This window comes from Phoca vitulina, unplaced genomic scaffold (genome assembly GCF_004348235.1).
Source record: "Phoca vitulina isolate PV1807 unplaced genomic scaffold, GSC_HSeal_1.0 scaffold10, whole genome shotgun sequence".
NCBI classification, from domain to species: Eukaryota; Metazoa; Chordata; class Mammalia; order Carnivora; family Phocidae; genus Phoca; species Phoca vitulina.
In genome coordinates, this window is record NW_022589713.1 from 24,809,377 (window position 1) to 24,832,474 (window position 23,098).

A 23,098-nucleotide genomic window follows, 5' to 3' on the forward strand; every position below is an offset into this window, starting at 1 on the left:
TCCTGCTTCTGCTACCCCTGAAGCCAGCTGAAGGCCCTTCTCCACTTTCACTGGATCAGAAGCATTAACCCCAAGCCAAGGCAGATCATATTCCATGGATCCCAGAGATTCCAGCACCATTTTCTCTCTGCTGCTGTTGCTGCTCCCATTATCCCTCCTCCCCCAGCCCCCAAGCAATACCTCCCCAGCATGGAGGTGCACCTGAGTCCCTGTGACTGCATTCTAGTACTCTCAGTGCATCAGAACCACTCTCTCTGTTCTCTTGGCCTACATAGACCCTGCTATTTTGTGAAAACTGCTCTTTCAGGCTGCCTTTTTACTGAAAGCCCCCTCCCTGGGAGAACTCAGACATGAATCCCCAGGGGCAAAGCCTGTGGAAAAACCTGAGTGATTGTCACCAGACTCTACTTAGCCTTGCCCCACTCCTGTAAAATCCAATTCTTTGTTCCTGGACCCATCTCTCTCTCCTCACCTTAGATTGAGTCCCTCAGATTGAGAGACCCAGCCTACTCTCTCCTCACCTTAGATTGAGTCCCTCAGAAGATACTTGGACTGTCATACAGACAAATTTCCACTAGTCCTGCCCACCATTCCAGCAAAGGTGGCTCCTAGAGATGGACATGGTTGAGGCCTCTCCCCTCCATCTAGATCCTACATATAACCATCCAACTGGATCCAGCTTCAGGCTCTGCTCTACTGTGAAGCTCTCTGTCTTTACTCCGTGTAGCACTCTGCCCTGCCAAACTCAGAAGTCCAAATCAGAGTATTCATGTCACAATGGAGGAGCTACTTTTAACTCTTATCCTAACAGCTGGGTCAGTCAGATAGTTATTGCCAGATCTGCAGTGAGCAATCAAAATAAAGTGATTAAAAGATAATCAAGGGAGCTTGGATCCTCTCCCCATGGACATACCCAGCCAAGGTCTGCCTGTGCAAGTCACAACCATCAAATAAACAAATATACATTTGATATTCTTTTTGTAGATATTTAGAGTGCTATATAAACCACTAAACCAATTTTGTGTTAAGGGTTGTCATTGCATTTTTACAAAAAAGAAGTCATCCCAAATACTAAATTACGGGTGAAATTCTCACAAATCCCTAATCATGGCTGTCTTGAAATATGATTGCATGTATTTGCCTAAAAGCCCCATAAAATGATAGAATATTGCCTGATTTCCTAAAAGTTGCAGTTAGAAAACTGATCTAGACTGAGTGATATGAGAACACAGTCTGGTTTCTACATTGTTAGCATTTAATTTTGATGGTCTCAATTTAAAATTCGACCTTTAAATGAACCCAGTAAGACCCCTCCTGGGTTAATCATTCTGGGCAATTTTAGAGTTCTTATTATCAAAGAGAACATTAAAAATGTATATAAGTGTATTCTTCCCTGAGAGAGATCAGATATCATGAATTAGTTGATTATTTAAAAAAAAAGAAAGAAAGAAAAGAAAAGAAAAGAAAAGAAAGGAAAAATAAGCTGTCCATTGGAAAGGCACCTGGCAGAAGTATATCGTGAAGCGATGTGGTATAATGACAAGGGCCCTGAATGTAGAGAAATGAAGCCAGGTTCAGGGTCTCATTCAACTCTTGGCTAGCTCTGCACTTGGGAATAAGTCACCTTCAGTTGCTTTATTATATTTTAGGATCATCATCTGTAAAAATGGACCCATTTTCTGCCGGGGGCTGGGTGGCTTTTGTGAGGATCACCATGAGACAATGAACAATGGACTTTTAGCTCTCCAAGGTGTATAAATATACCTAGCAAAAGAGAGCAAAGAGAGTATTGTTAAATTAACCAGGTATTAATAGTTAAATAAGAATTGTATTGCTTTAATATGATAGTCTCAGACTTTGGAACAGAAGGTTGAAAAAGGAATAAAGATGCAATGTCATGTAACTAGGGAATTCTGGATTGGAAAGGAACTTCACATTCCTTCCAATTCTCGTTCCCCAGACACCCATTTTATAGATAAGGAAACCAAGGCACAGAGGTTGAGAAGCCTTCCCGAGGTCTCACGGCACTACCCGCAGAGGTCAGACTAGAATTTAGCTCTCCTGCTTCCCAGCCCCTAGCACCTGTGACTACAATCCTTAAATTATGTCCATAATCCCATTTCTGCATTCCTACACCTACAACCACCAAAGCTTATTTTCTGGTTCAGTTGTCTCCTTTAGTAAAAATCAACGAGATGAATGCAATATCTTCCTTTCCCTTTCCAGTGTAGACAGGACCAAACACTCAGAGAATGCCATCAACTTGACTCAGGGAGAGAGACCTTTTTCATTCACTTATCAAATATTTATCTGAGTTTTTACTTGCGCCCAAGAATTGTGCTAAACCCTGATAAAAAATCTGAGTGTTCAGAGGTTTCCTTCAAGTCGTGGATATAGGCCAGTGATGACCATGTAGTTGGAGATGTTAGAGCAGTTATAAATAGATTGCAATGGAAGCTTAAGGGGATGGTATGACTATGGAGCCAGGAGAAACTTGACAGCAAATTCTGCTTCACCTAAACAAATTAAAGGAGACACAAATAAATGGAAAGACATTCCGTGTTCATGTATTAGAAGACTTAATATCATTCAAAATATCCATACTCCTCCAAGTGGTCTACAGATTCAGTGTTCTCTCCATCAAAATCCCAATGGCATTTTTTTTTACAGAAATAGAAAAACAATCCTAAAATTCATATGGAACCACAAAATCTCCTTTATTTTAAAGCCAACTGATTATTAACTGTTCAACTGTGTCTATAAAATAATTTCACTGCAACACCTAAATTAGTGTTTGATTAAATAACAGTACTGTAGCCTAGCCAAGTTGACACATAAAACTGACCATCACAAAAGGCTAATGAACAATAAGTTGGCATACCTTTCTTATAATGGGTTCCATGCAAATATAAAATAAGAACAGGGTAGAGTAATGCAAACTCTCAAGACACACCTATCTATGCAATTCACAGACAGAGCTAAAGACCCCGGAGACCATGCACACACTGCTGTCTGTGCAGCCTCTTGCATGGGTACAGTGAACATTTTCTCTCTGTTGCTTGGTGCGTTCATTGAGCTTCAGGGAATCTTAATAGTTTATAGTTTCAATCACAGAATGGGTTTTTTTACACAGAGCAAATTAAGAAGACCTCGATTCTGAATTTCTGCTTCCATTAAGAGGCAATATGGTATATTTGAAAATATATCAGCTATGGCACCAGACACCTGGATTCAAATCCATCTTTGTCACTTTCTAGGTGTCCAGTCAAGTCACTTAATCTCTCTAAGCCTGTGAATGGCAATTACCTATGAATGGTAATAATAGTATTGTCATTTCAAGGTTACTGTAAAGGATTAAAGACCATAAACCAAATGGCAATGGATTCAGAAAAGATGATCAGTTAAGACAAGCTATGAACTTCTTTTAGTTCAAAGATTATCTAATGTTAGCTGAGTGGTCTTGGGAAACTTACTTTACTTCTCTGTGCCTCTGTTTCCTCATCCATAAAATGAGCATAACAGTAAATTGTTCTGGGGATTAAATGAGTTGATATATATTTTTTTATATATAAAGTAAATATATATATATAATAAATGCTCAGAACAACATCTGGTACACAGTAAGCACTATATATGGTTTAATTATGATAATTTGCTATTTGTGTGGTAGCTGTGAAATCAGGGAAGTGGGAAACCTGGATTTTAGTCGTAGCCCCGCACTGGGTGAACTCACAGAAGCCACTTCATTTCCCTGCCATAATGGCTTTCTCTGTAAAATGAGGGAGTTGATTGGAGCCCCTGTGGAGCTCAGACATGGTAAGACTGCATACTACACTCTGCTGCAAGACGCAGGAACTTGAGAAGACTTCTGGCTCACAGAGAATTTCCAGCTGCTGATCTCTCACAGATCTGTCAAGGCTTCCTTATTGATTCACACCAAGAACCCTGCCTCAGTCTCAGTTTTTCTACAGGGCAGCCAATCTGTTTACGTTTCACCAAAATGTGTTCCTCTCTCAACCACATCAGAGCTGTCACAAGCCAGCTTCATGGCACAGAGAGACGGAAAAAGTGTTTTTGTTTTTCTGCTTCACTGTGTCTTCCTTCCTTTAGGGTCCGTTCTGAGAAAGGTCAAAACAGACTTCTGCATCTGCCGTAATGAGAAATGCTAGCCAATGGAAGAAGCAGGGCCCATGTGAGCGACAGGGCCTGCCCCCGGGGCGGGGGGGGGGGGGGGGGGGGGGGGCAGGATTAGAGTCCTGTCAAACCTGACTCCTCCTCCAGCCCGTGGAGGGTCCATGGTCACTCTCTCTGCCCCCGAGAGATAGCACATTACAAATGTCCTGAATGTTGTGCATGGCGGGGAGAAGGAGGGAAAGTTACTAACTACAGCATGAGGGGACATCTAACAGTGGGCAAAGAAGGAGTGATGTGGTTTTTGCCTAAGATTTCACGACAAGATGAAGTACTCTGTACATCCCCTCTTGCTTTTTCTATATTCCGCTAGGACTAGGGAGGCAGGAGGAAGGGGATTCAACCTCTACTCCAATGCAGAAGAGTGTTGAAAAGGCTGCTTCCACTTCTTTTCTCTCCTGTGCTTCTGCCCCCTTTGTCTCTTTATCTGCTCCTCAAGGTAGAAGAGTATCTGAGTGTCAGCCTCAGGTGTCTCAGGGCTGTATTTACTACCAGGCAAAGTTAGGAGCCTTAAAGACAGGGTCCCGAGAACCACCCTTCTTTCTTTCTGTGTCCAGTCCCAGGTCATACATGTGTAAAGAGGGAGAGGCAGTAAGGAGAGACTGGCAAACAAAGAGAAAAACCCCTGGTTGTTAGTGACTGCAGATCAATGCACAGTGTTCAACAATGTCATATTTACAATGCACATTCTGAGCCATTTTTCCAAATGGATGAATCATTGATTGGTTCCACTGTCCATTGGAATAAATGAGGAAGAACTTCGTCCTACTTTGAATTAAAAAGGGGGTTCTCGTCATTCCTACCAAACATTGCAGTGCTTAGCATTTCAACCAGAAAGAGCTAAGCCTTTCATTGATGTTATTTTGCAACCTATACAACTCCAACTAATCTTAGCATCTCCAAGTTAGAGGAAAATTCAAAGAACATCCCACCAAATCCTCTATAACATTGTCTACTTGACTTTCTCTACCACATTTTTGGGGCATAGTCCTGCAGTTTCTTCTTAAACATTTCCAACAATGAAACACTCACTCTTACACAAACAGATGACTTTATTTCTGGACAGGTGTAATTCCTGAGAAATACTTTTTTTTGTTATTTCTTTGTAACTTCCTCACAAAATTTGTTCTCCCCCTTTTGGAGTCAGACAAAGTAAATTGAAATACCTTTTCCTATGATAGCACTTTAAGGACTTAAATGGTTCTCAGACTGGGTTATGTGGTAGCAATCTCAGTGGCTGAGAACGGCAGTGATTTATTTCTTATAGATACAAATGTCCATCCTGGGTCACCTGGGGACTCTGCTGCGCATTTCGCTCACTTAGAGACTCAGACTGATGTAACAGATCCTATTAGTAGTTTACTTTTAGCATCTACCAATTGAGTAAACATGTAATGACCAAAAAGCATAAATTGAATGGTTTCAAACTGAATGTTAATTGTAATTCTCCAACTTCCTGGGGTCAAAGATTCATTTCAAAATCTAGATAAGATATCTTGAGTTCTACTTCCATGTACTGCAGAAGTTGACACCCTCCCCAGTGTTTCTGTGGGGTTCCATTCCTAGGAGTCATCTGTCCGGCTCTCTCTCCGCAGCCCTGCTCCCTCAGTTTTTAATCCCTATGGGCCATATCACACTGCTGTCCTATCTGCTTGTCCCAAAACATGGACATAGCCCCTCACCTTTATTCTCCGAGTCACAACAAGCAAAATGTTGTTATGGGTGGCAGATTTACTAGAGTCTCAGGGATAACAGGAGAGGAGGAAGTAGAGAAGACACATGAGGGGAGAGATATCCAAATGACTTGACCTTGAAATTTAGACCTCACAGTTTCCAAAGTTCCTTACTTGTCTCTTACCTCTTCCTACTCCAGTATCAGGCCCATCTTCAGCCCTCTGATGAATCCTTGCCAAACTTCTTCTCAACCCACACCCCTGGTTTATGTCTCTAGTTGCAAAGGGAAAACTCAGCTTGACATTACTTTATTCAGCAGAGCAGTGGAGCTCCCTTTGTCTTAACCTCCTCCACTTTGATTCATTCTAATACAATCTCCTTCATAACCAAAGGAGTTATTAATATGTTTTCCAAGCAAAAGAATTATCTACCATAGCTTCCACATTGAAAGAGAAAGCAAAAGTTGAGAAATTCGTTTTTCTTCGAGATGCCTTCAAAAAGAGGCGCCTGGGTGGCTCAGTTGGTTAAGTGTTTGCCTTCGTCTCAGGTCATGATCTCTGGGTCTTGGGATTGAGCCCCACCCCTGTTGGCCTCCTGCTTAGAGGGGAGTCTGCTTCTCCCTTTCCCTCTGTCCCTCCCCACTGGTCATGCTTGTGCTCTCTCTCTGTCAAATAAATAAATAAAATTTTTTAAAAATTAAAAAATTAAATTTAAAACTTAATTAAAAAAAAAAAAACTATAGAAACCAAAGGCATACTACATCCCACATGCCACACTCTAGGATTGTGGCATCTAGACCAGGCATCTCTCATCAGTTCTTCCTCATAAAGTTCACAATGCCGTCAGCTACTGTGGATGCATTCTTGATTTTTTTTTTATAAGATACTTCTTTCCTCTTGCAGTGCATAGTGTGGGACTGGGACTCCAATGGCAAACACGACTTCATTGGAGAATTCACCTCGACATTCAAGGAGATGAGAGGAGCGATGGAAGGGAAACAGGTAGGTGGTAAACCACACATGATATTTCGCCCAGACACTTCTCTCATGATGCGTCCTTAGCACCCACTACACATGGAACACCTAGAGAAGAGATATCAATATTTGATTAAATGTGACAAGTAGGAAGCGTGGTGGGATTTGAGTACCTAGATTCTACTACTAACCCAACCAAAGCAACCAGTATGACCTTGGAGATGACACTGCACCAGTGTGGTGTGGTTTCTCTATCAGTAAAACAGAGAGGTCAGAGGAGAATATTTCTAATTTCCTTTAGCTGTGTAGCCCTGGATTAAGTGACTTAACTTCTCTGTGGCTCAGTTTTCTCACTTAAAAATGAAGGTGATAAGTGTACCTACCTAATAGAACTTTGAGAAGATTAAATGAGATGATCCATGGTAGGCACAGAGCAGAGTGTCTAGCATGTAGCTAGCACTTCCCAAATACCTGCTTATGGTAGTACTATTCTTTCCATGACTTGGTGACATTAATTACACATTCACTGCTTTGGAAAAAATTATTGGATTCCTCCAAATATTCATTATGGCCACTAGATTTTAATTTGGCTCCACCATTTTATTCAACGCACTGGATACTGAGACATGGACCCAAACACTAGCACGTAACAGGGGCATATAGGGATTTCATCGCATCACACAGAAACCTAAACCTCCTCTCCATTTCTCTCAGACACACATACATTCACATATCTATAAATTTATAGACATGGACATGGACCCTAACCATGTAACTGCTGTTCTTACCTGTTCATTGTTCACCTGCCCAATTTCTAGCCATAAAACCTGTATCTCTTTGCCTATGGGCTTTCTCTGGTGACTGGAGCCTGTTCTGCCTATGCCCACAGCAGGCTGAAGTATGAGGGGAGGTGTAGCTCCTTCCAGGGAGCAGCCCTCAACAAGTAACTAATAGGGAGTGAAGTATAAGTACTCCAGCTCTCTTGCCGCACAGGGGGCAGAACTCTGAGTGTGTCCTCTATGCAGTTTCCTAGAGCTCCCCAGCAGGAATCGGCCCTGGTTGCCCACAGTGGTAACTGACGTGCACACCTCTTTGACAGCCTCCACATCTCAGTTCCCCACTCCTCAACTGGTGCTTCCTGGTATTACCTCCCAAATGAACTACTTACTTGCCTCAGGGGAACTCAGAACCAAAATACCTGACCTTCTTACTCTGGGGCCCACTGTCCCCATGGAACAGAAAAGAGTGGCAGCTGAGCATTCAGTGGCTTTGAGAAAGGCCTTTCCCTTAGAGATAAGATCCTGTACCTGACCTGGTCAGAAGTGCTGATTACAGAGGGTGTCACAAATCATTTCTCATGTCTCTTCTTTCAGATATAAGGTCAAGAGATACCGAGACTGGACGGGAATAAACATTCTTTAGAACTGGAAGCTTAATCTGAATCAGACCATTTGTCAAGTACTTATATTTGGTCTAGAAAATCAAGGGCAACTTTCCACGTAGTTCCCACAAAACCTGTTGTATATGCTCTGTTAAATATTCAGGATTGCAAACAACTTGTGTAACATGGAAAGACATTCACCACGAGCAAGCATGCAGCAGTTCAGGGCCACAGTCAAAACCAACACTGAATTGGGGCGCCTGGGTGGCTCTGTCGGTTAAGTGTCTGCCTTTGACTCAGGTCATGATCCCAGGGATTTGACCACATCTCATGTGGTCCTGGGATCAAGCCCCACATCAGGCTCCCTGCCCAGCGAGGAGTCTGCTTCTCCCTCTCCCTCTTCCATTCTCTTGTGCTCTCTCTCTCAAATAAATAAAATCTTAAAAAAAAAAAACCCAACACTAAATTGTAAGTGAAGTCACACCCAGGATAACAAGATAGCCAGAGAAGTTATTGTTCTGTTGAACCAGGCCCTACTGAGCTAATAAATTAATGAGTTATCAATACCACGTATTAGAGTTCTAAAAAGTTTCACAAAGTTATGCCTTGTTCTCCTCTACAAGAAGAAAGAGCCAAATCAATAAATGTGGGAAACATTTCATCTTTAGGTTCCTAAGAGGGTAGTACAAGTAAAATTATAGCATATATTATAAGTGAAGAACACCAAAGTCTAATGCTTTCAAACAAACAGAAATGAATCTTTAAGTTCCACTGAGGAAATGAATCATATGCTATGCACTTTTCTGTATCACCGAGATACCAGAAAGATTTTATTTAGTCCAATCACTCAGCCCCGTATGGGCACATATGCACTATGGGAAATGTTCTCTTATTTATTGATTCTACTAGTATTTATTACAGAACACCTACTAAGTGCCAAGTTCTACGCGTATCATGACTGTGCATCAGAGTAGAATATTAACATGAATCAAATAAACAAAAAATAAAAATGTAATTACAGCTTTTGACAAATGCTATAAAAAAACTGAACAAGTTTTGGGATGCCTGGGTGGCTCAGTCGGTTAAGTGTCTGCCTTCAGCTCAGGTCATGATCCCAGGGTCCTGGGTTCGAGTCCCACATCGGGCTCCTTGCTCAGCGGGGAGCCTGCTTCTCCTCTGCCTGCCACTCCCCCTGCTTATGTGCTCTCTCTCACACACACAAATAAATAAATAAAATCTTAAAAAAAAAAAAAACTGAACAAGTTTAGTATAAAGATGTGGTATTGGAAATATAATCTGAAAAGGCAGCATTTAAGTTGAAGTCCCTTAACGATGAAAAGAAGCCAGGCATGTAACAAGCAAGGGAAAAGCATGCAGGCTGAGGGAATAGCATTGCTCAGTCCTGAGTGAGGAAAGAACTTGGTGTGATTAAGGATGTGGAGAGAGACCAGTGTATCTGGATCAGAGAGGGTGGATGGGATGTGCTCAAAGACAGAGGCAGGGGCCAAGAAAAGCACATTCTAATAGCTCGAAGAAAGGAGTTTGGATTTTCTTCTAAATGTGATAAGAGACAGCTTTGTGCTCACCAGGACAGGAGCCACTAGCTACATGTGAGCGTTTTAGTCTTACTTTTAATTAATTAAAATTAAGTTTCAATTTCAATTCCTCAGCCACACAAGCCACACTCCAAGTGCTCCTTAGCCTCATGTGGCTTCAATATTGGTTGATACAGATATAGAATATTTCTATCATTGCAGAAAGTTCTCCTGGACAATGGTACAAAGAGGTCCAAGCCAGAGAATAACATGACTGGTTTTAACTTTATAAAAAATGACTCTGGCCACTGTGTAGATAATTCGTTATAGTGAGAGAAGACAGGGAAGCAGATCTGTCAGGAAGCTACTACTGTAGGCAAGACAAGAGGCGATAATGACTTAGGTTCAAAAAGTGATGGTGGCGGTGGAGAGAAGTGGAGTGATTTAAGATGGATTTTGGACACAAGAGCTACAAGACGTGTTGAGGGTTTGGATGTGAGGGGGATAGATGAGTAAACGTTGGTGCCATTTCTTGAGTAAGGAAGTCTGGTTTCAGGGAGGTCCAGTTTGTGAGGAAAGTTCAAGAGTGGGGCTGAGGCAACTGGAGGAGAGGCCCACCTAGGGATGTATTTTGGAGCCATCAGCAAACAGGTAGTTAATGTCAAGAGAATGGAGGATAGGGAGGGAGGATAGAGGAAGTTGGAACTGAGGAAACTCAGTAAGGAGAAACAGAGACAAAAAGAGGAGCCATCCTCTTTTAAGCTCCTTCCTGTGAGAGTCATGGTTCTGCAGGGTAAATTCTTGATTAACTTGGGTTAATTCTCGGGGGCCTTCATGAACAACTTTAGTTTGAGGTGGCCAAAAAGGAAACTTGCAAGAACAAATAGGAGAGCCCCTCCAAGGCCCTTCTAGGGGAAGCACTATGTTAATAGCCCAGGTTTTGAAGTGAGACTGATGTGGTAAATCCCATCTCCACCAGTTGCCACCCATAAGACCTGAGCCTCATCTTTCACCTCTAAAAGGGAGTTGGGGGAGAGTTAAATGGGATTGTAGATGTAAAGCAAATAACCTATAATAACATTTATCCCAACATAGATGCAGAATACTTAGACCTGGTTCATCAGCAGCCCCTTCCCGCCCAACAGGCATAAAAGCCCCAAGTATCTGCGGGTTCTGATTCAGCTTCCTTAGAGCCCTTGTCTGGCTGTACCAACCCTCCCCTACTGGTTCACCTTAGCCTAAGATGGAAATGAGTAGACTTTTCATGGATTATCACTATAATTCTTCAGATAACTTGAAATCTAACTCATTCGAAGTTTCATTTGTTATGTCCCGCTTGATTGAAGAAATTGAGGTTAATAGAAATTATTGAAAATGACAAAGGAATCATCACAGCTAATTTTGGATCTTTTCTTTCCAATTGTAAGGTAAATCCCTACGCTACTTGTTCATATGGTGATGTTAGAGGAAGATTTGGGGGAAAGGCAATTTCAGTTTTGATGGGTTTGGGAGGGACTTGGGGTGCTTTGTCTGAAAATACTAGATCTATCTACTTTGAGACAAGCTAGAATTCTTGTTTATCAAGCACTACCCACATGGAGAGCTAATGAGAAGAGAACCTAAGAGAGGGAAAAAAGACAACCATCATCATGATGAAAAGATTAGGCCTTTAAAAAAAAAACAAAACAGGGTTGGAGATGTCTTGATTTCAGATTCAGTTTGACTCTTCTTTCTTCCTCTCCTCTCCTCCCACCCTCCCTCCCTCCCTTCCTATCTTCCTTCCTTCCTTCCTTCCTCTTTTTTGTTCCTTCCTCTTATGAAAAGAGTTTTAGAGGACCCTTAGCCAGTACAGGATTCCTTTCTTCCCAACACTTATGTGGTTGCCCAGCCCCTACTGGAACTTCCCCAATATTGAGAAACTACTGTTCTCTGTTATCTGTTGCTGAGGAACAAATTACCCCCAAACTTCCTAGCTGAAAACAACAATCATTATTTACTCACAGTTCCCTGGGTTGGCAATTTAGGCTGAGTTCACCTGGGGCAGCTCCTCTCTGTTCTACATGATGCCAGCTGAACTCACTCATGCATTTGTGCCTCAGCAACTGGGATGGCCGGGACATTTCTCCATGTACTCTTTTATTCTCCAGGAGATCAGATATCAGCTTTTTTACATGATGGTAAAAACTCCCCAGCAGCAGGAAGAAGGCAAGCCCCAATGCACAGGCACTTTTTAGTCCTCTGCCCATATCACTTTTGCTAATCTCCCATTGGCCAAAACAAGTCACATGACTAAGCTCATCATCATTGTGGAGGGACCTGCACAAATGGATGAACACTGAGAGGAATGGAGCAATGGGGGTCAAAGCTGTATCAGTCTACCCCACTCACATCTGCCTCAGAAACTGCATTATGTTCAGATACTCCTAATTGTCAGAGAGAAAGTGAAAATTTGTCTCCTGAGTGGAAATTCAAGGATCTGGCTCCCACAGAATGGTGGGCAGGAGCATTCAGTGGCTCTTGGATGTTTGACTTGTAGTTGGTTTTATCACATGAAGTCTTCTGTGGGCTGAAAAGGTTGATATCTCTTCCCCTAGACACTCCCTTAGTTCCCAGCTACTTCCTCAGTTCCAAGCCACTCCTGCAGCTCTCATACTATCCCCTTTGGAGATCTATTGTGTCACCGTTGTGTTATGTATCACTTCATTATTTTAGTTCTCAGTGAGGGTCTAGGCAAACTCATCATTATTCCCACTAACTTCCTGTAGCCAGCATTGAATGTCTCTCAGTGTTCTGACATTTTAAGCCATTTCCTAGGCACTAAGACTCAACACTTGTGTTAGGAATGTGTCTACAGACATCTCCTTCCCTCTGTTGCTTGATTTGACCCTATTAATAGAAAGCATTCATAAGTGCCAGGCACTGTTTTATTTATTTATTTATTTATTTTTTGGTAGTTTTTAATTTTATTATGTTAGTCACCATACAATACATCATTAGTTTTTGATGTAGTGATCCATGATCCATTGTTTTCATATAACACCCAGTGCTCCATGCAGTACGTGCCCTCCTTAATACCCATCACCGGGCTAACCAATCCCTCCTCCCCCCTCCCCTCTAAAACCCTGTTTGTTTCTCAGAGTCCATAGTCTCTCATGGTTCATCTCTCCCTCCAATTCCCCCCGCCCATTTTTCCCTTCCTTCTCCTAATGTCCTCCATGTTATTCCTTATGTTCCACAAATAAGTGAAACCATATGATAATTGACTTTCTCTGCTTGACTTATTTCACTGAGCATAATCTCCTCCAGTCCCATCCATGTTGATGTAAAAGTTGGGTATTCATCTTTTCTGATGGCTGAGTAATATTCCATTGTATATATGGACCACATCTTCTTTATCCATTCATCTGTTGAAGGGCATCTTGGCTCTTTCCACAGTTTGGCTATTGCGAACATTGCTGCTAGGAACATTGGGGCGCATATGGCCCTTCTTTTCACTACATCTGTGTCTGTGGGGTAAATACCCAGTAGTGCAATTGCTGGGTCATAGGGTAGCTCTATTTTTAACTTTTTGAGGAACCTCCACACTGTTTTCCAAAGTGGCTGTACCAACTTGCATTCCCACCAACAGTGTAACAGGGTTCCCCTTTCTCCACAACCTCTCCAACATTTGTTGTTTCTTTCCCTGTCCATTTTTGCCATTCTAACTGGTGTAAGGTGGTATCTCAGTGTGGTTTTGATTTGGATTTCCCTGATGGTTAATGATGATGAACATTTTTTCATGTGTCTGTTAGCCATTTGTATGTCTTCTTCAGAGAAGTGTCTGTTCATCTCTTCTGCCCACTTTTTGACTTGATTATTTGTTTTTTGGGTGTTGAGTTTGAGAAGTTCTTTATAGATTTTGGATACCAGCTCTTTATCTGTAGTGTCATTTGCAAATATCTTCTCCCATTCTGTGGGTTGCCTCTTTGTTTTGTTGACTGTTTCCTTTGCTGTGCAGAAGCTTTTTATCTTGATGAAGTCCCAAAAGTTCATTTTTGCTTTTGTTTCACTAGCTTTTGGAGATGTATCTTGAAAGAAGTTGCTGTGGCCGATGTCAAAGAGGTTACTGCCTATGTTCTCCTCTAGGATTTTGATGGATTCCTGTCTTACATTGAGGTCTTTCATCCACTTTGAGTTTATCTTTGTGAATGGTGTTAGAGAATGGTCGAGTTTCATTCTTCTGCATGTGGCTGTCCAATTTTCCCAGCACCATTTATTGAAGAGACTGTCTTTTTTCCATTGCATGTTTTTTCCTGCTTTGTCAAAGATTATTTGACCATAGAGTTGAGGGTCCATATCTGGGTTCTCTATTCTGTTCCATTGGTCTGTATGTCTGTTTTTGTGCCAGTACCATGCTGTCTTGGTGATCACTGCTTTGTAATATAGCTTGAAATCGGGCAAGGTGATGCCCCCAGCTTTGTTTTTCTTTTTCAACATCTCCTTGGTGATTCGGGGTCTTTTTTGATTCCATACAAATTTTAGGATTGTTTGTTCCAGCACTTTGAAAAATGTCATTGGAATTTTGATCGGGATGGCATTGAAGGTATAGATTGCTCTGGGTAGCATAGACATTTTAACAATGTTTATTCTTCCGATCCATGAGCATGGAATATTTTTCCATCTTTTTGTGTCTTCTTCAATTTCTTTCATGAGTGTTTTGTAGTTCCTAGAGTATAGATCCTTTACCTCTTTGGTTAGGTTTATTCCGGGGTATCTTATGGTTTTTGGTGCTATTGTAAATGGAATTGTTTCTTTAATTTCTCCTTCTACAGTTGCGTTGTTAGTGTATAAGAAAGCAACTGATTTCTGTGTGTTGATTTTGTATCCTGCCACATTACTGAATTGCTGGATGAGTTCTAGTAATTTGGGGGTGGAGTCTTTTGGGTTTTCCACATAAAGTATCATGTCGTCTGCGAAAAGAGAGAGTTTGACTTCTTCTTTGCCAATTTGAATACCTTTTATTTCTTTTTGTTGTCTGATTGCTGTTGCTAGGACTTCTAGTACTATGTTGAACAACAGTGGTGAGAGTGGGCACCCTTGACGTGTTCCTGATCTTAAGGGAAAGGCTCTCAGCTTTTCCCCATTGAGGATGATATTCGCTGTGGGTGTTTCATAGATGGATTTTATGAGCTTGAGGAATGTTCCCTCTATCCCTATACTCTGGAGAGTTTTAATCAGGAAAGGATGTTGTATTTTGTCAAATGCTTTTTCTGCATCAATTGAGAGGACCATATGGTTCTTCTCCCTCCTCTTATTAATGTGTTCTATCACATTGATTGATTTGCGAATGTTGAACCACCCTTGCATCCCGGGGATAAATCCCACTTGGTCGTGGTGGATGATCCTTTTAATGTATTGTTGGATCCTATTAGCTAGGATTTTGTTGAGGATTTTGGAATCCATATTCATCAGGGATATCGGTCTGAAATTCTCCTTTTTGATGGGGTCTTTGCCTGGTTTGGGGATTAAGGTAATGCTGGCCTCATAGAATGAGTTTGGAAGTTTTCCTTCTGTTTCTATTTTTTGAAACAGCTTCAGTAGAATAGGTATTATTTCTTCTTTGAATGTTTGGTAGAATTCCCCAGGGAATCCATCAGGCCCTGGACTCTTGTTTTTTGGGAGGTTTTTGATCACTGCTTCAATCTCGTTACTGGTTATTGGCCTATTCAGGTTGTCAATTTCTTCCTGTTTCAGTCTTTGCAGCTTATAGGTTTCCAGGAAGGCCTCCATTTCATCCAGATTGCTCAGTTTATTGACATATAGTTGTTGATAATAATTTCTAGTAATTGTTTCTATTTCCTTGGTGTTAGTCGTGATCTCTGCCCTTTCATTCATAATTTTATTAATTTGGGTCCTTTCTCTCTTCTTTTGGATAAGTCTGGCCAGTGGTTTATCAATCTTATTAATTCTTTCAAAGAACCAACTTCTAGTTTCATTGATCTGATCTACTGTGTTTCTGGTTTCTAATTCATTGATTTCTGCTCTAATTTTAATTATTTCTCTTCTAATGCGTGGCTTAGGCGTCATTTGTTGCTTTTTCTCTAGTTCTTTAAGGTGTAGAGTTAGTTGGTGAATTCAGGATTTTTCTATTTTTTTGAGTGAGGCTTGGATGGCTATGTATTTCCCCCTTAGGACCGCCTTTGCAGTATCCCATAGGTTTTGGACCGATGTGTTTTCGTTCTCATTGATTTCCATGAATTGTTTAAGTTCTTCTTTGATTTCTTGGTTGACCCAAACATTCTTGAGCAGGGTGGTCTTTAGCTTCCAAGTGTTTGAATTTCTGCCAAATTTTTTCTTGCGATTGAGTTCCAGTTTTAGAGCATTGTGGGTCTGAGAATATGCAGGGAATAATCTCAGTCTTTTGGTATCGGTGGAGACCTGATTTGTGACCCAGTATATGGTCTATTCTGGAGAAAGTTCCATGTGCGCTCGAGAAGCATGAGTATTCTGTTGTTTTAGGGTGGAATGTTCTGTAAATATCTATGAGGTCCATCTGGTCCAATGTATCATTCAAAGCTCTTGTTTCCTTGTTGATTTTCTGCTTAGATGATCTGTCCATTGCTGAGAGTGGAGTATTGAGGGCTCCTACAATTAACGTATTGTTATCAATATGACTCTTTATTTTGGTTAACAGTTGGCTTATGTAGATGGCTGCTCCCATGTTGGGGGCATAGATAATTACAATTGTTAGATCTTCTTGTTGGATAGACCCTTTAAGAATGATATAGTGTCCTTCTGTGTCTCTTATTATAGACTTTAGTTTAAAATCTAATTTGTCTGATATAAGAATTGCTACCCCAGCTTTCTTTTGAGGTCCGCTGGCATGGAAGATAGATCTTCATCCCTTCACTTTCAGTCTGGATGTATCTTTAGGTTCAAAATGAGTCTCTTGTAGACAGCATATGGATGGGTCCTGTCTTTTTATCCAATCTGCAACCCTGTGCTGTTTTATGGGAGCGTTTAGGCCATTCACATTGAGAGTGATTATTGAAAGATATCAATTAATTGTCATCATGTTGCCTGTGAAGACGTTGTTTTTATAGATTGTCCCTGTAAATTTCTGTTGTAGATCACTCTTGGGGTCTTTCTCCTTTTATAGAACCCACCTTAATATTTCTTGCAGGGCCGGCTTAGTGGTCACATATTCTTTCAACTTCTGCCGGTCGTGGAAGCTCTGCATCTCTCCATCCATTCTAAATGAAAGCCTTGCCGGATAAAGTATTCTTGGCTGCATGTTATTCTCATTTAGTACTCTGAATATGTCTTGCCAGGCCTTTCTGGCTTGCCAGGTCTCTGTGGATAGGTCTGACGTTATTCTGATGTTCCTCCCTCTGTACGTAAGGAATCTCTTCCCCCTAAGTGCCCTTAAGATGGTTTCCTTGGTTCTAAGATTTGCAAGTTTTACTATTACATGCCGGGGTGTTGGCCTGTTTTCCTTGATCTTAGGAGGGGTCCTCTCTGCCTCTAGGACTCGAATGTTTGTTTCATTCCCCAGGTTAGGGAAGTTCTCAGCTACGATTTGCTCAAATACATCTTCTAGCCCTCTCTCTCTCTCCACTCCCTCCAGGATTCCAATTATTCTGACATTGGAATGCCTCATGGTGTCACTTATTTCTCTGATTCTATTTTCATGGATTCTGAGTTGTTTTTCCCTGGCCTCCTCTTTTCCCTTTTTATCTATTATACTGTCTTCCAGATCGCTTATTCTCTTTTCTGTCTCAGTTACCCTAGCTGTTAGATTATCTAGATTGGATTGGATCTCATTGATAGCATTTTTAAGTTCTGCCAATTCACCTTTTATTTCTGCCCTTAGAGACTCTATGTTGCTATTAATTGATTTCTCCATTCTAGCCATTGTCTTCACAATTGCTAGGCTGAATTCCATCTCCGACATCTTGGTTATATCTGCATCCATTTGTAAATCTGCAGCATAAGTCATAATCTCTGAGTCTTTTCTGTTTTGGGGGCTCCTCCTCCTAGTCATTCTGTTGATGGGTGTTTGAGGGAATGTATAGAGTCCAAATTATTGACCAGAACCCAAGCAAGATGCACCTGTTTTCTTGGGACCTTAGGGTTGCTGGCCTCTTTTCCCAGCCTGTCTTCTGCGGGAGGGGCCTGCCATGCTGTTACTCAGGCAACCCTGTTTGGGCGGAGTTGCCCTGCGTCCCTGTGGCGGCGGATGGGCTCAGTGGGAATCAGTCTTCGGGGCTTTTGTTCTCTGGCGCCTTTCCCTGGCGGCTTTCCATGTCTCTTCCGCGAGTCAGAGCAGAAGAGACCGTTTCCAACCCTCTGCCTCAGAGCAGAGAGACCTCAGTCTGTTCTTCAGTGAGCTCTCCAGGCCACACTGTCTCCGATTCTGTCCGTGCTGCTATAAACTGCAGCAGCCTGGGTTGTGCGCCCCTCCGCAGCGCTCCCAGTCCTGCCTCCAGGTTGGGGCACGTCTCTGCCCTTTGTGCTTCTAAAACCGCCAGCCGCTCCCAGTTCTCGCACGCGCGACTCCGCCGCTTGGGGTTCCGTCCCGGGGACTGCAGTTCGCGTGCGCGCGACTCCGCCGCTCCCCGCTCGGTTGTTCCACCCGGGGTTTGCAGTTCACCGGCGTGACCCCGGCGCACCGGGTTTCTGTCTCAGAGGCTGCAGTTCGCGTGCGCGCGACCATCGCTCCGGTTTCTGTCCAGGGGGCTGCGGTTCGCGTGTGCGCAACCCCATCGCACTGGTTTTCCACCCCCGGGGCTGCCCTAAAGTCCTTTCCCGACGCTACCGGTCTGCGAGTCTGTGCCCCTTCCGCAGCGCGCGAGGCTGTCACTCACCGGCAGTGTAGGATCCCCACGGCCAGGCACCCTCCCGCTGCCGTTTATCCTCCGATATCTGCCCACAGAATCACGGCTCTCCACTTCGTACCTCAAAACCAACTGCCTGCGATATTCTGTTTGTAGAGATCCAGATCTTCTTACATCTCAGGCAGGTTTCGTGGGTGCTCAGAGTGATCTGGTAGATATCCAGCTCAATTCCAGGGACCAGTTGAAATAGGGTCCCCTACTCCTCTGCCATCTTTCCCCTCTCATCATAAATAAAATAGTTCTGGAGGCTGGAAGGTGCCGATCCTGGGCTGGCAGGGCAGGTTTCTGGAAGAGCTCTCCAGGCTTGCGGCTGGCAATCCTTCCGCTGTGTCCTCACAGGGTGGACAGCGAGCTTGGCTCTGGGGTCTCTTCTTACTAGGACACTAATCCTGAAGGATCAGAACCCCACCCTTACGGCCTCGTTTGTCCTTAATCACGTCCTCAGAGTCCCCACCTTCAAGTACAGCCACACCGGGGGCTGGGACTGCGACGTACCATTGGAGGGGATCATTGAGAGGCCGCCAGGCACTGTTTTAAATGTATTACATGGATTAATTACTAAAGCTTCACAATAATCCTGAGATAGATACAATTATCAGCTCCATTTTACAGAGGAGATCTCCAAGGCATAGAGGAATCAAGTAATTTGCTAAGGGTTGCGTGGCTGGAAATTGGTGGGATCAGGATTCAAACCAGGCAATTGGATAGTACCCACCCATGCCTCTGAACTGCGTTATCACACAGAGACCGTTTGTCAGCCCTCAGATCCATTTGCTGCAGCACCTGGGGGCTTAGTCTCACTGAATCACTCCCCTTCTTCCTGAGCAGGCTCTCTTGTTGCAGGTGCAGTGGGAGTGCATCAACCCCAAGTACAAAGCCAAGAAGAAGAATTATAAGAACTCAGGCATTGTGATTTTGAATCAGTGCAAGGTATGTATGTAGTCCCTCTCAAGGAGTGTGAAGCTAGGGCTGTCTGGGAGGAAGAGCTCAGGTTGTATGGTCAGTGAGAGAGAATGTCAAGGAGGTGTGGTGTTTTTTAAAATAAAAATCAGAAAGTCAATGTATTAATGGATGTGCAATGAGAAATGTAAGCATGGGTGGTCTTGGAACTGTGGTGTCCCGATGCCACCATCCCTTCCACAAAGACAGTCATACCCCCAAAGATGGGGAGTCCTGGTCACATGTCAGGCTCCTCTCTGTCCAGAACAGCATCAGAGGGAGATCCCCCCAAAGGGTAAGCCAACATTTCCAGAGCCCCTATTGTATGCTTGTCACAGTATTCAGTGCTTTCTGTGTGGCACTTCACCCATACTGAATGGTACCATGAACACAAAGCAGTGGTGAAAGATCACAAGGGCCTAGAAACTCCTCCCAGAAGGGCTCTAACTTCACAGAAAATCCTACATGCTAACAATCAAATCTCTTAAGTCACATCTGAGAATAACTCTGGCACTGGTTGAGTATTTACTATGTGAGAGTAATGATGATGAATTCTGTTTAACTTGTGTCCTAACCCTGAGACTTCAGTTGTCAACTGAGATCATGTAACTAGTCACACATGTGGTAAGTTTAAGAGCTGAGATTTTAACCTATGCCTGTTTGACTCCAACATACAAGACTTAAATGCCATCTAGTTTCTCTCTGTGTTTGTCAGGTTCCTTCTCCCAGATTGGCCTCTCCATGGCTGCCAGGCGCTGCACATCCTCTCATAGCAAGAGCGAGAGGAAAGAAAAGACGGATATGCCCACCTCTTGAACCAATCAGTGGGACTAGGGGATAGTGTATTGGGATTGGCCATCTGGGATCATTGTATTAATTGTGTCTTTTATTTTCTACAGTTTTTGATGCTTTAACATCTTGGAGCCTTATGGACCTGCGTAGGGTCTGCGCCTCCCAGGGTTAGCTAAATTTCTGGAGATAGCAAACAACTTGCTTGTGAGCCTACCTTTGATATATAGACCAACCAATCCAGAGCCCATACCCCCAACCACCTCCTTTATGGAGCTCTCACATATGGAGCCAATATTCCTGTGGTCCTATATGACCCCGGGTCCAGGCTTCAGATAATTAGAGACCATCCTTATAGCCCAGAGCCACAAAAATTATTCAGACTCTCCAATACTAAAACAATTTAACTGCTTACCCTGCCCCACTCATTCCTTACCACAAACACACACACACACGCACACACACACACACACACATACACACACACACAATAAAGACTTCCACCCACACTTTCCTTTCAATCTTTCTGCCTTCTGACTGACCCTGGTGCTTCCCCATGTGGCCCCTGAGTGGTATGACATGCTTCCTATCCTTTGGGGAGTTGTGAGTAATAAACTCTTCTTCTAGGGATGCCTGGGTGACTCAGTTGGTTAAGGATCTGCCTTCGGCTCAGGACATGATCCCAAGGTCCTGGGATTGAGGCTTTCATTGGGCTCCTTGCTCCACAGGGAGCCTGTTTCTCCCTCTGCCTGCTGCTTTCCCTGCTTGTGCTCACTCTCTCTCTCTTTCTCTCTCTCTCTGTGACAAATAAATAAAATCTTTAAAAATAAAAGTCCATATTTAAAAAAAAATAAAAATAAACTCTTCCTCCAAAGGCAGTTATCACTGGTCATCTTACCTTACAAATCAAATCCCAGGCACATTCAAAGCATCCTTGTGCCCAGGGAAGCAGGAAAAAAAAAATCTAGATGAACCACTTCAGTGGTTGTCTATCTCCTTTAGGTGGCTGTGTGTAAGTCTGTTTTGATTCTCCATGAATTGATCTTATAGTTTAGTGCCCAGGGGCCATGTTACTTCAACTCATTCCCAAGTTCTTATTTCCTTGATACACAGACAATAGTAGGGTGTCCCAACCATCAAGCAAAGCATTGCATAAGGAAGCCAGGAGCATGGGGCACCTGGGTGGCTCAGTCGGTTAAACATCTGCCTTCGGCTCAGGTCATGATCCTGGGGTCCTGGGATGGAACCCCACATCGGGCTCTCTGCTTCTCCTTCTCCCTATGACCCTCCCTGCCTGCTCGTGCCCTCGCTCTCACTTGCGCACTCTCTCTCTCTCTCAAATGAATAAATTAAAAAATCTAAAAAAAAAAAGGGAAGCCAGGAGCAGGCACTGTTCAGGGGGACAAGTAAACATCAGCCCTGAGAAAAGTCTGCCAAGAGATGTGTGCCACCTGGAGGTGGTACCTAGAGACACCAACATGGGATTTTGTGGGTTGGTCTCTGAGAAGCTGCCCTGAGCATCAGATGGAATCTGAGGATTGAGGGTCAAAATCACAGTTACTCCCCCCAGGTACAGGGGCCAGTCTGCAAGCTCCACAACTGCAGGGATTGTGTCTGGTTTTCTCATCACTGTATCCCTGGCATCTAGTGCATAGTGGGGGCTCAGTAAATCCTTGTTCAATAAATAAATGGATGACTGTCACCCAGAGTCAAGCAGCAGAATCATAAGGAAGCAGAAATGAAGACCAGAGATCGGTAAGGCACACGAGCACACAGGTGATCATGGTTGGGCAGAAAGCAGGGGCCGTACTGACTTCTGGCACAGAGGTCCAAAGGATGGACTATGCGGTCCAGACTGCCGTCATTAGAGTCCCACCTCCACCATCAGCTGGGTAGGTGATCTTAGCCTCAACTGCCTCCTCCACAAAATGGCACAATAATAATGATAGTACCACTTTTATAGGGTGGTTCTAAGAATTAAATGAAATTACGGATATTAAGCCCCTGGCTTAGAGTTAGTGCTCATAAGTGTTAGTCATTGTTCATGGCATGGCGGGAATCTAACAAATGGGAAACTCAGTAAAGGCCTTCTCAGGACATTTCAATCCTGAAGCCACCAACCTAGATTACTTGTGGTATTAAGAATGTTACCAGGACTGGGACTTAGACACGGTGAGCAAAACTGAAGGCAAGTGTAGTCTCTCGCCGAAGGCTTCCGTAACCCAAAAGAGGGGTACAGGGCATAGGTAGTTGCAGCCCTCACAGGGCCATCTGAATTGAGCATTGCTTTTCCTTGCCTGTAACATAACAAAATCAGCTGACCCCTCTTTTCCTCACAGATCTCTTTCTGCTCTTTCTTCTAGGTTAGCAGCCTAACCCCAAAGATTAAGCTTCCACTTCATAAGGAAATAGATCATGCTGTTACTAAAACGGTTTCCTCTCCTCCTCCTCCCATGCAGATCCACAAGATGCATTCTTTCTTGGACTACATCATGGGTGGCTGCCAAATCCAGTTTACAGTAAGTTATTTCCATATTTATTCATATTCAGGGATGGGGAATGGTGTGGGGAATGGTGCTGGGTTGGGAGAATGAGGAGACAAAAGTTTGTTAAAACCCTGGGTCAGCTTTGTTCAGATCTCATTGCTGGAATATTGTATGGTATCATGTTTTTAAAGTGACTTCATACTTCTGTTTTCTCCAGTGAGTATGGTTGTCAGGAATTCATATCAGGAAATTC

General features: G+C 43.1%; 1 protein-coding gene across 2 annotated transcripts in view; it reads left to right on the plus strand.

Moving 5' to 3' along the window:
- CPNE4 (copine 4) overlaps positions 1-23,098 on the plus strand; it is a 479,148-nt gene that overhangs the window by 420,039 nt on the left and 36,011 nt on the right. For both annotated transcript variants that reach the window (XM_032408703.1, XM_032408704.1), the window contains exons 8-10: positions 6,768-6,866; positions 19,475-19,561; positions 22,819-22,878. In XM_032408703.1, coding sequence (XP_032264594.1) covers positions 6,768-6,866; positions 19,475-19,561; positions 22,819-22,878 — 246 coding nt within the window. The remainder of the gene's footprint in view (positions 1-6,767; positions 6,867-19,474; positions 19,562-22,818; positions 22,879-23,098) is intronic.